The sequence below is a fragment of the Centruroides sculpturatus genome, unplaced genomic scaffold (assembly GCF_000671375.1).
Source record: "Centruroides sculpturatus isolate CEXI.00-Female unplaced genomic scaffold, Cexi_2.0 scaffold481, whole genome shotgun sequence".
NCBI lineage: Eukaryota > Metazoa > Arthropoda > Arachnida > Scorpiones > Buthidae > Centruroides > Centruroides sculpturatus.
In genome coordinates this window covers 440782-457532 of record NW_019384715.1, presented here as the reverse complement: position 1 = coordinate 457532, position 16751 = coordinate 440782, and the positions used below count along the sequence as shown (strand labels likewise).

Genomic DNA, 16751 nt, shown 5'->3' with positions numbered 1-16751 from the left:
CAATTTTACTCTAAGAGAGATAAAGAAAACATGATTCATTTTAGGCAGTCAATAAAGAATGAGGGCAATATTCCTTGGACCACCGAGAGTACATTCCCTTCATCTTGGGACCACAAAGTGAAAACTTTCATTTGACCTGAAGTTTAACTGGTGTTTGAAAAATATATTTCTACTTTCATCAAGCACAAGTTTTTCAAAATATAGCTACCTGAAGTGATTTAGACGCTAACCTAGTATTTAGAGGTCGGACCATGTTACTTAATGATTCTAATATGGATACTCCTTATGAAAAGGGTGGAGTAAAGAACCTTTTTCTTTCCAGGCATAGTTGTTGATCACGATGAGGGAAAGATCGAAATGAATGTATCTATTACTGTTTATTTCCATTTTAATAAAGATTTGAATAATTGATTTTATCTTGGGTTCTGATCATTTCTCACAACCCATAGGTAGGTAACCCTACTCCAGATCAGGGTCGAGAGTTAATCTTCCAGCATATTGGTTTAAATTCATCAAGGTCTTCAACTTCTTTAAAGGCCTACCGTTGATAAATTTTGTAAATATTTGGGCAATGTTTTTCTAAATCCAAGACAGAAAATAGTTCATCCTTCCATATCATTTCTTGATTGAAAGCGTCTAACTTGCATTTGAATCCTCTCATCTAATTTTCTTTTTACGTTGAAGGTGTTTGTTAGGCATAGCAATACAATTAAACAAAAGAAAAAAAAAAGTCCTGAACCAAACAATGTATCCGCCTTTAAAAAATATTAAATTTGACGTCCAGGAAGGAGAAAACTGACCAGAACTGAAACAATGGATTGTATTTTCATCTGGTTTCATTACAGGATAGTCTTGCTGAAATTAAAGTGGAGACAAATTGGAAGATTCTTGTTGCAGTTTTAATCTCTTTTTGTGAATTTTGGAGACAATGGAATTATCTACACATCAATGAGAGATGTGTCACCTTTGTATTCAGTAAAGACAGAGACTCTTGTTCCTGATCACCCACCGTGTATGTAAGATTAAACTCATAGAGCACAATGTTGCATTCTGACTTTCGTATTTCTTAACATTATTCTAAAATACTACTTGTGATATTTTCCAAAGGGTTCACTGCAGAATGATTGAATTTCTTTTTCCTCCTTCTAACGGGAAAAACATGAATTAAGACTTCCATTGAAAGGAGAACAAGTTAGTTAGGACAACCTACATTAAGGAAAGAATAATTTAATAAGGAAGGCATGTGACAAACAGAGTTCCCACTAAACCCTTGGTCGTATCTCCTGAAAAACTGGGTAACAGCAAAATCAAAATCATTTCATTTATGTTATCTGATGCCACGAAAGAGCTATTTACAAGTTTCATCTAAAGACATGTCCTTTTGAGAAATTGTTTTCCTATCATTTATTCTCCTTGGAACATACAAGATTCTCGCTAAGTTACCTGGAACTAAGCAGATGTTTTCTGAAAGACTTTTCATTTATGTGGTACAAAAGAAAAAGAAAGATTCTCAATCCAAAATTGAGAAGCAAAAGAGTACTATAAATGTTGTTACTTCCTACCTGTCCTACTCTTTTCAACCAACCCCGACCATATGGATTGTCCTTAAAAGTTTAGACATACTAATCTTACTTCTATATGCAATTTTTACAATCAAACATCGTTGTGGAAAACGAAATTGTGAAAAGAAAATAAAGAAATTATCATGAGAAGACATCCAACTTCCAAAAAGTCCTCAGAGAAGTACTACTTGTGATATTTTCCGAAGGGTTCACTGCAGAATGATTGAATTTCTTTTCCCTCATACTATAGGGAAAGACATGAATTAAGACTTCCATTGAAAGGAAAGAGTTAGTTAGGACAACCTACATTAAGAAAAAAATACTTTAATAAGGAAGGAATGTGACCAACAAAGTTCCCAAAGAAAAAGAACTAAAATTAATCGAATCAGTTGAAAGCTCAACTAAACAAGCTTCAAGCTCAGTAGAGATGAGATCATCCAGCTCATACTTCACAAGTCTCTTAAAATAACTCTCTGGGTTTTCTTTTGCCATACATATTTCTGTTTGTTTTGACTTATAATTTGACTTAGTCATGAGAACAAATAGATCGCACTTATCGACTTTAATTCCAATTTGATTTTGAGTGATCATTTCGTTTTTGATTGTAACTTTTCTCGATTATTCAACGTTCTAATTTTTAGACAGTATTTTAGAAATATTGGGAAGTGGTCACTAAACAGTGGATTACATCCAACCTCCCATATACATGCTGAAAACAGGTTTGGACTTGCTAATGATAGATCAATGGCAGTGAACGTTCTTTTTGGGGCATGAAAGTATGTCACTTCTCCAGTATTAAATAAATATAGTTGGTGATTGCCTATGAATCTTTCAATGGCTCTGCCTCAGCAGTTGATGTATTAACTGCCCCACATTGGATTATGCCCATTAAAATCACTCAGTAAAAGGAATAAAGTAGGCAGCTGTTAAACTAATGCATCCAATTCATCCTCATTGACTTTGACATCTTGTGACAAGTATATAGAACAAACTGTGACAGTTACTCCAATAGAAATTCTCACTGCCACAGCTTGCAAATCAGTTGTTATTTGTACCGGCAAGGTGGAGCAAGTTAATATGAGAAGGGACTTTTTTCGAACATTCAAATCTTTCTCGTTACCCTGTGACAATTTATTTTATCCTTATTGGTATGGAAGCCTCCGAGACAATCTCAGCTAAATCGATTTCTAAGCCTTTCAAAGCAAACCATTGTAAATTGGTACTCTTTACAAAGCAGTATGCATCCGCAATGTGTCCTCCTGAACAGGGAAACTCAGAGAAGGCCAGGTGGTTGAAGTAGGTGAGAAAAAAATCAGATGGTGGAAGTTCATTAAAGGGAAAATAATCAAAGGTCAGTGGATCTTTGGGACTATCGAGAGAAAGTCTCGTAAAATAATTCTGGTACTGGTAGAAACACGCAATAGCCAAACGTTACTTGCGATCCTAAGAGTGAGTGCTTTTGGGGACAACAGTTATTAGTGATTGCTGGAAAGCGTATGACTGTCTTCAAACAGAATCTCAATCTTAGTATAAACTCAAGATTTAAAAAATCTTTACTGCAGACAGTTAACATCATGTGCTTTTTAAAATATCGTAATACAATAGAAATCCATCAATCGGAATATTTATGCCGACTACCAAAAAGTGGATACTGTGAAGGTCCGAAACCCTTTTTCTGTTTTAGAACAGTAAATCTAGGAATTTTCCTAGTAAAAGAGAAAAGGGGGCTTCTGCGGTCAATGACCGAGACGCTCTCCCCGAGTAAGAAAAAAAAGAGAATGTTAAAATATCAATAAACGAAATCTCCTTTATTTGTTAAAAGGTAATTCTAGAGACGTTAGTATCAACAAGAAAAAAAGAAGAGATGTTTCTTATCACCCCTTTGATTGCACATAACACGTGGTTACGACAATAAATCGCCTTGTTCAGAGTCAAACACGAAGTTTGATATAAACAATATCTAAATAGTTGACCAGGTTAAAGAAATTATTGTCAAATGATTGTTAATTTATGGATGAGAGCCATCAAACTTATAGAAATTTATATCATAAAATCATATCATCTTGACACCAATAACAATAAATTAAACAAACTTCTCTGAGTCATTTGTCCGAACTAGCTAGATCCAAATATCAACACACTAGCAGGTGTGCGGATAAATCATGAATAACGTCATAGTTCTCACCCCCTCAAATTTAGTATAAAGAGGGCTCCTGGCCAGTATCGGTGTGGCCTCCAACTTAGAAGGAAATAACGGATTGACAATCCTCATAGCTGACCGCCAAAGACAGACGACACAGTTAGATTCTACAAGCTACAACTTAGTAAGTAGAACTCTCTCTTTCCTCTCAGGTGGATTAGGGCTAATTCCGCGAAAAGAATATTAAAGAGGATCAGAGACTATCCTCAGTCGAAATACCCAAGATATAATCCGACTAACCTACTATTGTAATATCGGTTTGATTTTGACATTATTATTATTCTTAGTATTTGTAACCCTTTTATATGGTATATACTAATTAAATTTATATTATATCTTAATCATGCGTGTTTACTCGTACTCTGTCAACACCTTATCGACTTATCCGCAACCTCCCACTCGATTTTCGCCCTCCTAAATTGCCATCCACTGACCCTGTGAGCGGGACTCACCTTCCCGTTGTCGGAAAACGGTTTGAGCTTTGATGCTAAAACCCCGATTCTCACAATACTATTACACTATGGACACTAGAATTAGGAGATCCAGAAATTAGCAAGACATTTGTAGGCTTTTATCCAATCTGATTTATCACCTTAATAAAATTAGTTACTCATCTTTTACAAATTCACAACAATGACTATTCATAACACATTTACTTCTAAAATGCAAAATTTGCATAAAAACAACAAACAAAAAAATATGATTCAATTATTTCAAAAGATAAATCACCTAACCTAACCTAACCTAACCCTTGGAAGGGACCCTCGGCTAATCTCACATACATAAAATAATTCATAATCCAAATATATAAAATTGCAGAATGTGATTCTAATAGATTTTGAAGCATTTCAAGTAGAAGATCATAAAATTATTTATCAACAGTTGGCCATAAAAACATTACACAGTCCTTTAGAAGTTGTAATAGACATTTATATAGATTCTGTTAAAAAGTATCAAGTATATTTTACTAGCAAAAAAATTCATGGATTAAATTTTACAGACGAAAAACCATTGGATTAAACTGACTAGATCAAACATAGTTACAAAATTTATTAAATTATTTCACAACGTATAACAAATTATTTATATTTAAAAGTGAATGGATAGAAAAAAAAATCTTTTTAAAAACTAGAACTACAATTATTTAGACATTCAACTTCTTTTGGTGTCTAAGATTGAATATTATTAAAAAGTTTGTTATTACCACAAATACTTTAAAAAACATTGTTCTCCTTACGATATTTAATAAATAAGTAACAAATATAATTTAAATTATTATTATATTGAACAATTTCGTATTTTATTTTGTCTTCTTGTTATATTATTATTTTAATTTGGCTTGTTTATGTTCCTTCTTCATATCAAGAGCAACGCAATTGCAAAGTATGTGTTTAACACTTACAGTACAATTGCAATACTGACATACCAATTGATCATCACCCTTCAAAAGGTATTGATGAGTTAGTCGAGTGTGTCCAATTCTCAACTGAGTAAGGACTACCTCAAATCTCCTAACATACTGCCTATTATGTGTCCAATCTGCTATCATCAGTTTGATCTCATGTAGTTTATTGTAGATTTGTGCATTCCACATAACTTGCCATCTCTCTGCTAGTCGCCTTTTAACGACTAGTTTCAAATCCCCTCCTTCAGTATGCATTGTATGCTGTGAAGGACTAGCTGACTTTGCAGCTGCGTCAGCATCTTCATTTCCTTTTATACCTACATGGCCTGGGACCCAACAGAATTTTACAAAGAAATCATTCGCAGTAAGATAGCAAAACAATTTACGAATTTTAATCACTATAGAGTGAGAACTAGGTTCACATGAGATCAAAGCCTGAAGTGCACTAACTGAGTCAGTGTAAATCACACAGCAACGATGACCTTTCCGATTTATATACTTTAAGGCTAAATAAATAGCCTGCAACTCCGCAGAAAAGATGGAAGAATTTGGTGCTATTTGTTCTGCCACAATTTTATCCTGGCAAACAAAGGCTAAGACAACATAGTTATCCGATTTAGATCCATCGGTGTATATAGAAATTAAATTCCTGTTACGATGCTGAACTTCTGCAAAGTGCTGTCTATAGACGTAGTCTGGTGTGGTTTCTTTAGGGAACTGCTTTAAGCTTAAATCTACATCGATCAGTGAAGTTGACCAAGGTGGAATACTATTAATCTCAACATGTGAAATGTTGGCTTACGTCTAGGTCAATCGTGCTGCTTACATTCTCCATACTTATGTCGAATGTAGGGACACAACTCGTCCGAGCGGCAAATAATCTTTTCAGCTGAGTACCTGGACAATCAGCTGTAAGTTTTTTCTGAGATTTTTGTTTAATGTAATAAAAAAGAGACAACTGTTCTCTCCTGAGAGATAGTGGAGGCTCATAAGCATCTACATACAAACTTTGAACAGGGAAAGTTCAAAATGCACCGGTGCACAAATGCAAAGCTTGATAGTGGATTGGATCCAGCATCCAGACACGCTGTACTTAAGTTGTAAAGTGTTGATCAAGAAATGGAGAATATAATCGGACCTTTACCACTTACTACAAATAAACACAAATATATTTTAGTTTTTGTTGATCATTTTAGTCGTTATGCGGAAGCAATTCCTTTACCAAATGTTAGTAGTAAAACGATAGCAAAAGCTTTCGTCACTAACATAATAATATGTTATTCTACGCCAACAAAATTATTAACAAACAGAAGAACTAATTTGGTTTAAAAAATGTTTACAGAAGTATGTGAAATGTTGCAGATTAAAAGGTTGTTAACAACGGCATATCATCCAGCTTGTAACGGAATAGTTGAAAGGTTTAATAAGATGATCGTGGATATTTTATCTCACTACGTATCAGCAGATCGAAGAGATTGGGATGAGTGGATCCCTATGCACTATTCGCCTATAAAACGGCTGTACACGCTTCTACAAATGAGAGCCCATTCTATTTATTATACTAAAGAGATCCTACCTATCCTTACCATTTAATTGAAAGTCTCACAACCATCTCTTATGATATAGAATAAAATTATGCATCGGAATTAAAGCAGAGAATGAAACTCGCACATCAGACAGAAAAAATGTATGAGGAAGAAGCTGCAAAAATAAAACAAGAAAGGCAAAGAAAACAAAACAAGCCACCTCATTATCAGATGGGATATAGAGTTTATTTAATAGTAGTAGTAGTTCCACAAGGAATAAAGAGAAAACTTGTTCCCGGTGGTCAGGCCCATATAGAATTATTGAAGTTTTAAGTCCAGTTAATTAAGAAATAGAGAATATAAAAATGAAAAAGAATATAAAAGTACATGCCGACAGAATTAAACCTGCAACTGCTCCTATGGAATTTAAAGTTAAACCTCAGCGAATGATAGATCAAGCAGACGAAGAAATAAAAAAAGAAAAACAGGAAGAACCTAAATATATTCCCGATCCCTGGGACAAATTTATATTAACCTTAGTCAGCTATGATCCCTTCGGCTGAAGTACGTTCAGAAGAATCTGAAAGCGACAAAGAATCCGAGACAGAGTAAAAGTGCCCGATCAGACGAAGAACCGGAAGAAGTCACTCCATATGCACTTAGAAGTCAAGGTCCCATCCCAGAGCAACTTTGGGTAATGCCTAGACCTACTCATAGTCGCATCCCTAGATATATTTCTCCCACCGCTAGTAGATCATCATCTCCATGGATGGATTACAACTGTCCTCTTTTGGATCTTTTGGAGTATTAATTTGTTAAGTTAACTAAGTGATAATTTGGCCTTAAGATACACATATTAGTATTATATATGTATATGTGTATATATCTAGTTGTTTAATTTTCCTTGACTCCCCCATATTACCGTTGGTTACTGTATAAAACACGGCAAATATATGTATGTAGATGTTATTTTTGGTCGTTGATAATTTCTAGTGTTTATTTTTGAAATCCATAGAGAATTGTTACTCCTTTGATTGGTTAGGATTGGGAAACGTACAAAATAATCCCTCACACTTATTTTGAAAGTAAAATTGGGAAATTTCTTTAAGATTTAGAACAGAAACTACTAAAGAAGTAACAGAGATAAATAAAGAACAGGTCCTTTTTACTCTGTGTTCATCTGTATTTTGTGATCACACTTCCCATTGAAAATATTGAGGCTTTTCAACAGTTGAGTCTCAGGGTAAATTTAACTATTTTACTTCTCTCTTAAAACACGAATGGATGGAAGATTATATATATATATATATATACGTTGAGGAAATGGTGGTCTTCCCTTCCAATATTACAATCTAATGAAGTGACAACAATTATTGAAAAATTTTATTTTATTATATCCCGTTCTACAAACTTTTATTACAAGATAGTTGTGTTGTATCCCTTGGTTTTGACCCAACTACAGTAACATTTGGGTTTCCAACTATCCTCAAGATATTGTTGTGTTATGGAAATTTGTCTGTTGGATGTATCCCCAGGTACCTTATTATCACATCTACTTATGACCTGAACTGAACTAGAGATATGACCTTAAAAGTTTTCTTTTTCACCAGAACTTTATACGATCACCAGTGAAGTTATGATTTTGACCAGACCTGCGAAGAGATACAGTGTAGATAACCTCACATTTCTTCTTGGCCGTTTCCTTTCTGAGGAACAGAACTGGGAGCCTTCGACGTTCTCCTAACTGAGGGCATTGTCTGGGCGTTTCTTCCTTGTTATCCGAATCAATCTCTCAAGTGAGCCAAACAAGAATCAGTTTTTCTATGATTAATCTCTGATAAAGAAAGATTGTCTCAATAGACAACTAAACCTGACCGAACCACCAAATGTCCTCTATGTAGATATTTGGGTGTATCACCAGTAATAAAGCAAACTTGACCAGAACTGGAAAAGGGAACGGTACAAATAACTATTTTTTTTCTTATCAGTTGTCTTATCATTTTCCTTTCGAGGAGCTGTGGATGATGGACATGCTTTATACTTTCCACACGGAGTGTTTTAGTAACCTACCCTGTTTTTGGTGTGTCTCCTTTAGAAACTGTTTAAAAAGAAAAAAAAAAGGGTTGGAGGAATAGTATTTTTAGTATGGACTTCTGATTTGGACTGTTCTTATCAAACTATTCCTTCTCCTCCAATTTAGAAGAGGGAAATATTGGAAATGGAAATACACGATGCTGCAAATTTTACTATTTTTGTTTTCGAAATTTTTTAATCTCTTTGATCATCCTCACTGATTGAAGATTGGGCCCTTTGTCAGTTGAGTTGTCAATCAAGTCATAACCTCATGTTCTACCTCTACCTCCTCTGCTAATGACCTATTCAAACCTATTCTAATTCAAATGACAATCAACAAGTAAGGAATTATCTTGAGATAAGGAAGTATATTTTATTATTTTTTCCCAACTTGAACTATGCCTATGAGAATTTTCCTTCGTATCATTTACTCCCTTTACTTGGTTTGGACCCTCCCATAGTGGAGAAAGGAACTGACGGAAATAATGTGGACCATCAAAACAGACTTCGCTCGCTTCCTCGCTCTCCGTGTTTGAACCCGACCTCTCTTATCATCTACCAGGATAGGTGGTTAATTTTAATTCGAATTATACATTTTTCTGTGTGGCAATACCTCTTTTTAATGGACTACCTGGAGTCTTAAGATTTGTCCCCTCCTTTCTGCTTCTTTGCAAGTATGCAGAGATTATTTTGTCATAGAGCTATACATATATATTTAATTTTGTAAGTACAAAGGAATTGTTCATTTTGCAACCTTTTATGCAGTCAGTAAGAGATGAAGTAGTAAATCAGAAATTATCACGAAAGAGCATGTTTCCTTTGTCGGGGGACACAAAGTGAAACTCTTGCCCTTATCATCCATGGAAAGACATGACAGGTGTGACTCCCTGAGGATACATTTTATGTTGACATAGAATTCTGTGAAAATCTGACTCTCATATGAAAGTTTTATTTAATATGAAACAAAGTTGTATACTTCTTCCATCATTATTTCCGTTATTTCTCCCATTCTCACCCCGTTGCCCAAGGAATAGCCCCCAGACGATGAACTGCGTAGTTTCTAGCGACAACCTTCTTGACAGACAAAGTCGTCCGAGGCAACCGCAAAAGAACTCCCCTCTCCCCAGGAGACTACTCTATTACGAAGAGTCTGCAGTATGACCAATTAACAAAAACAAACATGTGTTCCTGTGTTGAGGGTGGACAAGAGAACACCTACAAGGGTGAACTTTGCGGAGAGAATCATAACCAAAAATAGTCAGTCATCTCCCCAGGTGATGACGAATTTAACATTAATTAGTCAAGCAATGTCTGCATTGTCGTCACCCATGACAGGGGAGACTGACATAAATTGGGAGAAGTGACAGTTTGCGTTAGAAGAGTCCCCGAGATTTCCCACGCTAAAAAAGTATAAAACAGGAATGATCAGAGATCTCGAGGCGATCATCGGAAAAAGAAGACTACAAGCGTCTACTCTGGAAGGACTTCAAAGTTTTTGATCGCCGACCTAAAGAGGTAAATACTTAGATTGTTTTTACTTCACTCTCTCTCGGTATACTCGGGACTTAGAAATTATTGTCGCTCAATATACTCGGGACTTTGAATTTATTTATCTGTTCCTTTGGGTAAGACTTAGAATTATTTTGTGTCGAGGACCTTTGGTGGTCCCACTTACGGGATAGACGGACATCAGTTGTCCGATATTGTCGCGACTCGAAATTTATTATAATTATTGCTTACATTTTGTTTAGAATTAATGGGTAATTTTACTGTATTTGTATTATTTTTATGTTTATATTAAATATGTTATTCCTAATTTAATTACTCTTGTTAACTACTACCAACATCTCATCACGACTTCATTACGCCTCCCACTCCTTTAGCCCTCCTATAGCCATTTCCTGACAGCCAAGCCATTAACTGGGGAGAAGCTCTCCGCTTCAGCCCCCTCGGTTAGCACAAAGCTAAAAAATTGCATAAAGTGCATTAACAGAATTATCCGAATTATCGTTACTGTGCAGCAAAGTCCAATTCGAACAGTAGTTAGCCTACCCTGCCTGCAGAAGCTCCTTGTTCCACATTCCAGAGGGCGAACATCAGCCTGCAATATAATGGAGCCATGTTCATTCCACAAGTGCATCAGGCAGAGGATAAAGGCTCGTATGAATTTCTGAATACATTTCACATCCCAGATAACTGGTAACCTGTAATAGACAGCATGGATATTTTCAAATTCATAATTAACTTGTACACCTATTATAACTACACTTTACCAACAATTCATTTGACCGAAAACGTTAGATTATGTTAATTTTTATTAGTTGTAAAAGTGGAGGTTGTTAAGCTCAACTACCAGGATCCCCCTATTTGGCATATGGGATACAATGCACAGCAAACACGTGGATGGGTGTTCAGATTCCAGGAATGGTAAACAGAAGTTTCTAAACCATCTCTGAAAGGTTCCCTCACCACGGACAATAACCCACTTCGAAGGGCGTAGAGTTATTTGTGATCGCTAGAGAGATAACTCTCATGAATTACAGATTAAATAACCCTGAAGTCGTCAATCAAATCACAGAAGCGTTAAGCTGATATATCGAAAATAAATTAATGATATGGGTTGAAGACAACAATAATTGGCAAGGTCTGGTGGCTTTTCTGGAAAACACACAGTGAATTCAAAATCATTTTAAATCATTTGTAAAATATTTCATATTTAACGTGATAATATAAAATATTATTTGTATCTTTTTGTACATTTTTTGTGATTTATGTATTTTTTAATAAAAAGTTATAATTTCAGTTCTGTTGTTTATAAATTATTATAGTTGTAGTGAAACAAGAGATACTTTTTACCGATAAACTATCACAAATCTTTAAATTCAGTAAAACCAACACGGAACATTTTAAATAACCAGAAGGCACCGAAATTTTCATGTGTAGTTTAGAAATGAAGTGAAAAATTTTGCTTAAAAGTTTTAATTGTGAGATCTGAATAGCCCATGGGTCTAAATAATTTAAAATTTAAGTTAAATTTTTGTAGAAAAATATTCTTTTGTTTTAATAAGAAATTCACGGTTTTCTAACGTGGAAAAACTGATAAAAGAGCCACTTCCTTTGACGAAAGTAGAAGCATCCTTTGTTGAAGTGACAAACTCAACTGCATCGATATCTGCAGTATTGACCATTTCCACAGTGATGTCAGCCAAAAAGGAGAATGCAGGCCAATATGCCGTTTCAAGTTTCCAGTGTAGTAAACAGGCTGTTTCACAGTTTTCTCTGCCATGATATTTTAGTATAAATATTGGTAAATGGTCACTAGAAAGTGGATTAGATCCAACCTCCCACGTAAATGCTGACAACAGGTTTAGACTGACTAAGGATAAATCAATGAAAGTGAATGCTCTTGTTGGAGCATGGAAGTATGTCACTTCTCCAGTATTAAATAAATATAGTTGTTAATTATTTATAAACCTTTAAATAGCTCTGACTCGACGGGTGATGTCGAGACTGCCCCACATTGGATTGTGACAATTGAAATCACCAAGTAAAAGAAATGGAGTCAGGAGCTGTTCAACCAATGCATCCAATTCATCCTCATTGACTTTGACATCTGGTGGCAAGTATATAAAACAAACCGTGACAGTTAATCCAATAGAAATTCTGACTGCCACAGCTTGCAAATCAGTTGTTATTTGTACCGGCAAGGATGGGATGCAATTTGTTTGTTTCGTTTTTGTTTTTTGGCACAAGAGCCATATAGGCTATGCTGCGCCAAAGCGAATGGTTAAAAATAATTTTAAACATGATACATAGCATATGATAATAATAAATAAATAACAACAGCAATAATAATAAATACACACATAATAAGTACAAAAACACAACAATAGCCACACCTCCACTGGCACAATTGTGGCTATCATCATCCTTGCGGTAGAGATCGAATCCTTTTGAAGTAATTCTTTCTCCAGGTTTCAAATGAGTCTCCTAAAGTGCCATGCACAGAGAAATGGTAGGTAATGTCAAGTGTTTAAGGTCAGAGAAGTTGTTGCAGAAACCACAACAGTTCCATTGGATTATTTTATAATCCATTATCTGTTTGAGGCAGCATTCTTTGCAAGGCTATCCCTCTTAAATTAAACAGGGGGTTTCTCTTTTAAAGAAAACATTGGTTTTGTAACCTCCTTGTTAGTCTCCTCATCAGAAAAGTCACAGAACACAATCATAGACTGAGCCTCTAAGTTCCTACGTTTAAAAAACGCTGCTTTCAATTTTTGTTTTTAGTGTGTTCTTATTCTCCTTTTTTAAAACCCACATTTCTTGTTATTACCCATGTTTTAAGTAGGGGTGTTTTGTTCTTCTTGCTCTCCTTTTCTGCTGTTTGAGTGGATGGTATCAGCAAACATTTTGCATCACAAGCAAAAGATTCTTTTAGAGAAACAAAAATATCTGTCTGAACTCTGCATGTCTCTGTGGATTTTAAAATTGCAGCAATGTCTTCGGCTTAAGTGATGCACTTGATGTGACCATGCACTAAGCCTCTGAGTAAGCTTAATTGTTGATAGTTTTCACCCGCTGAATCTCTGTTTCTCTCTGCCATGCAGGGCATTATCGGGAGTAGGAAAAATGAGCATCTTTACAGTTTACACAGCATAAAGTACTGGTACACTCAGTACTCTGGTGGCCTTACATTCCACACTGTGCACATAAGCTTTTGCCTCATTCCTAAACATAAGCATGTTTAGGAATGTCCAAACCGCTGATATTTGAAGCAGAGCGGCAAATTTAAAATATATGAACGAACCGAAAAGCGCAAATATCCTGTTGTAAGAGAACATGGTAATGTCAGTTGATTAAATGTCATGATTAAATGTTTTGTAGAAATTAACTTGCCGTCTCGATGAATGGAGATGCGTCGAACAGCAGTTACACCTTGATCAGCAACACCAATCTGAATATCTGATTCATCCTCAGACATCAGATCGATCTCTGATATCACACCACGTGATGAGTTTAGACTTCCATGTGGGGTGACAGTTACCTCTATATCTCCAAGTGTCTTAATTGCCAAAAGTTTTGCAGATTGTTGAGGTGAGGTTGTTTCTAGAAGCAGATCTCCTGACCTCAATTTTTGTATTTTTTTCAAATTTCCAACTGTAGATTCAAACAGTTTCTGGATCAGAAAAGGAGAACATTTTGATAGAGGTGTTTGTCCAGTAGCATGGACTATGAAGTAGGTTGGCTGACTGGAAATGATTTGTTTCTTTGTAGCATTGTCTGTAGTTTTGGTTTTTTGATGATCCATGATTATGTAATATTAATTCAGCTCCCAGTGACCCCACCCTCCATGGGGCCCAACAAGGGGATGCCGTCACATGGGAGACTCCCATAGACCGTCACACCAGGGTTTCCCAGGAGCTATACCCTCACAATGCAGTCAAGAAGAGCACATCTAGTCTGACGTGTCCGCCCGGTCTGCATCGATCGGTTGACTCCAAGCCGAGGTCAAGAATGACTCAACGATCAGCCGATTGACTCAAACGGAGCCTGATTTGAGCCTCCCGTTTATCCGAAGCAGGGGCCAAAGCAGTGTGTTGGGGACGTTATGTTGCCCCTCAACTACCAGGATCCCCTTTTTGGCATACGGGATACCACGCACGGCAAACATGTGGGTGGGCGTTCAGATCCCAGGGATGGCAAATAAGGTTTTCTAAGCCATCTCTGGGAGGTCCCCTCACCACGGACAGGAACCCACATCGAGGGGTTATCTTTTGGGGGTGACATTGGTTTTTTCATCTCCATGTTAGGCTCTTCATCAGAGATATCCGAGAACTCACTCATGGACTGAGTCTCTGATCTTTTAGCTTTAGAGAGAGCTGCTTTTAATTTTTGTTTGTTAAGTGGGTTCTTATTTGCTTTCTTAGAACCCACATTTCTGGTTACTACCCTGTTTTAGGTACGGGTGTCTTTGTCTTGATACTCTCCTTTTCTTCGGTTTGTTTTGATTGAGTCAGCAAACATTTTGCGTGTCAAGTGAGAGATTCTTTTGGGGAGACAGAAATATCTGTTTGAACCCCACATGTCTTAGTAGACTTCAACGCAGCAGCAAAGGTCTTTTGTTTCGTTGTTGCACTTGGAATGGCCATGCAACGGGCCTCTGTGTATGATACGTTGTTTACGGTTTTTATCCGTTGCACCTCTTTTTCTCTCTGCCACGCAGGGCATTTCTGGGAGTAGGAAGTATGGGCATCTTTACAGTTCACACAGCATGGGATACTTTTACATTCAGTACTGTCGTGGTCTTCAGTCCCACACTGTGCACATACGCTTTTGCCTCGGCAAGATGTTTGTGAATGTCCAAACCGCTGGCATTTGAAGCAGCGCAGCGGATTTGGAACGTAGGGGCGAACTGGACAGCGCAGATATCCTGCAGTAATGAAAGATGGCAATGTCGATTTGTTACACGTTAAATTTAAGTGTTTGGTAGCAATTAACTTCCCATCTCTACGAATGGAGATGCGTCGGACAGCAGTGACACCTTGATCTGAAAGACCGATCTGAATATCTGATTCATCTTCAGACATTAGGTCGATCTCAGATATCACACCACGTGATGAGTTTAGACTTTTGTGTGATGTGATTGAGACTCCCATTTCTCCAAGTGTTTTCATTGACAAAAGCTTTGTTGTTTGTTGAGGAGAGGCTGTTTCCACCAGGAGGTCACCTGACCTCAATTTCTGTATTTTCTTTAAGTGCCCAATAGTTGATTCAAACAATTTTTGGATCAAAAATGGGAACACTTATATAACGGTTTTTCTCCAGTTGCGTGGACTACTAAGTACACTGGCTGACTAGAGGTCTTTTCATTTGTCATTGTTAGCTTGTTTGGAATTTTTGTATTTTGAAAATCCATATTTAAAAATAAATATTCAGCTCCCAGTGACCCCACCCACCATGGGGCCCAACAAGTAGATGCTGTCACATGGGAGCCTCCCATAGACCGTCACACCAGGGTTTCCCAGGAGCTATACCCTCACAATGCAGTCAAGAAGAGCACATCTTGTCTGACATGTCCGCCCGATCTGCATCGATCGGTTGACTCCAAGCCGAGGTCAAAAGTGACTCAACGACCAGCCGATTGACTCAAACGGAGCCTGATTTGAGCCTCCCGTTTATCCAAAGCAGGAGCCAAAGCAGTGTGTTGGGAACGTTATGTTGCCCCTCAACTACCAGGATCCCCCTTTCCGGCATACGGGACACCACGCACGGCAAACACGTGGGTGGGCGTTCAGATCCCAGGGATGGTAGAAAAGAGTTTCTAAACCATCTCTGGGAAGTCCCCTCACCACAAACAGGAACCCACATCGAGGGAAGAAGGAGAAGCCCATCGCTTCAAAGTTTGGTCTGGAATATACTGTCGTATGTCAATTACTAAACATGGGCGATTACAACAACAAGGCCTACCATGTATTCATGGTAGTGTTTTGTTCGTTCCAAGTTCGTTAGTTCGATACATCAGTTCAGTTAGTTTTGATTGCAATTGCATCCATCTTCTTATTTTGATAAAAGGTAAAGCATATATATTTTCTTCTTTAGTCAACATATGTGTTTCTTTTTTTGCTAGTTTTTTCTTTATACTGTATTGTATATTAAAATATTAAATATATATATTAATTAATACATGCAAGATTCGAAATTGAATCTCTGCATTAGATTTTTCATTTGTGATAGTATATAAATACTGTTATAGAAATTTGTACGCAATTTTAGTTTTGCAGTGTGAATAATTTTGTTTTTATAAAACATATTACAAGTATTATTTATAAATTCATACGAAAAGGATATAGTATATAATATTTAAAAAAATGTTTAACTCCATTTGATATTTTGAAAAAGTAACTCAAAAAATACATTTCATATTATTTTCATTTCGATCAGAAATATTTTTGTATGAAAATTCAATACAAAAATTTTAATTCTGT

At 36.4% G+C, this 16751-nt stretch overlaps 2 protein-coding genes across 2 annotated transcripts in view; both read right to left on the bottom strand.

Moving 5' to 3' along the window:
• The window catches only part of LOC111627916, a 28554-nt gene extending 14328 nt beyond the window's left edge, over positions 1–14226 (bottom strand). Inside the window, exon 1 of the mRNA XM_023371597.1 lies at positions 6009–14226. The gene's annotated coding sequence lies outside the window, so the exon portion shown is untranslated. The remainder of the gene's footprint in view (positions 1–6008) is intronic.
• A 192-nt stretch (positions 14227–14418) lies between these two features.
• On the bottom strand, positions 14419–15559 carry LOC111627917. Its single transcript, XM_023371598.1, has one exon. The coding sequence runs from the start codon at positions 15438–15440 to the stop codon at positions 14799–14801; it is 642 nt and encodes a 213-aa protein (XP_023227366.1). The 5' UTR covers positions 15441–15559; the 3' UTR covers positions 14419–14798.
• Positions 15560–16751: the final 1192 nt, after the last annotated feature.

Coding starts and splice junctions, on each gene's coding strand:
- LOC111627917 (XM_023371598.1), bottom strand. CDS start 15,440: ATGAAAACACTTGGAGAAATGGGAGTCTCAATCACATCACACAAAAGT.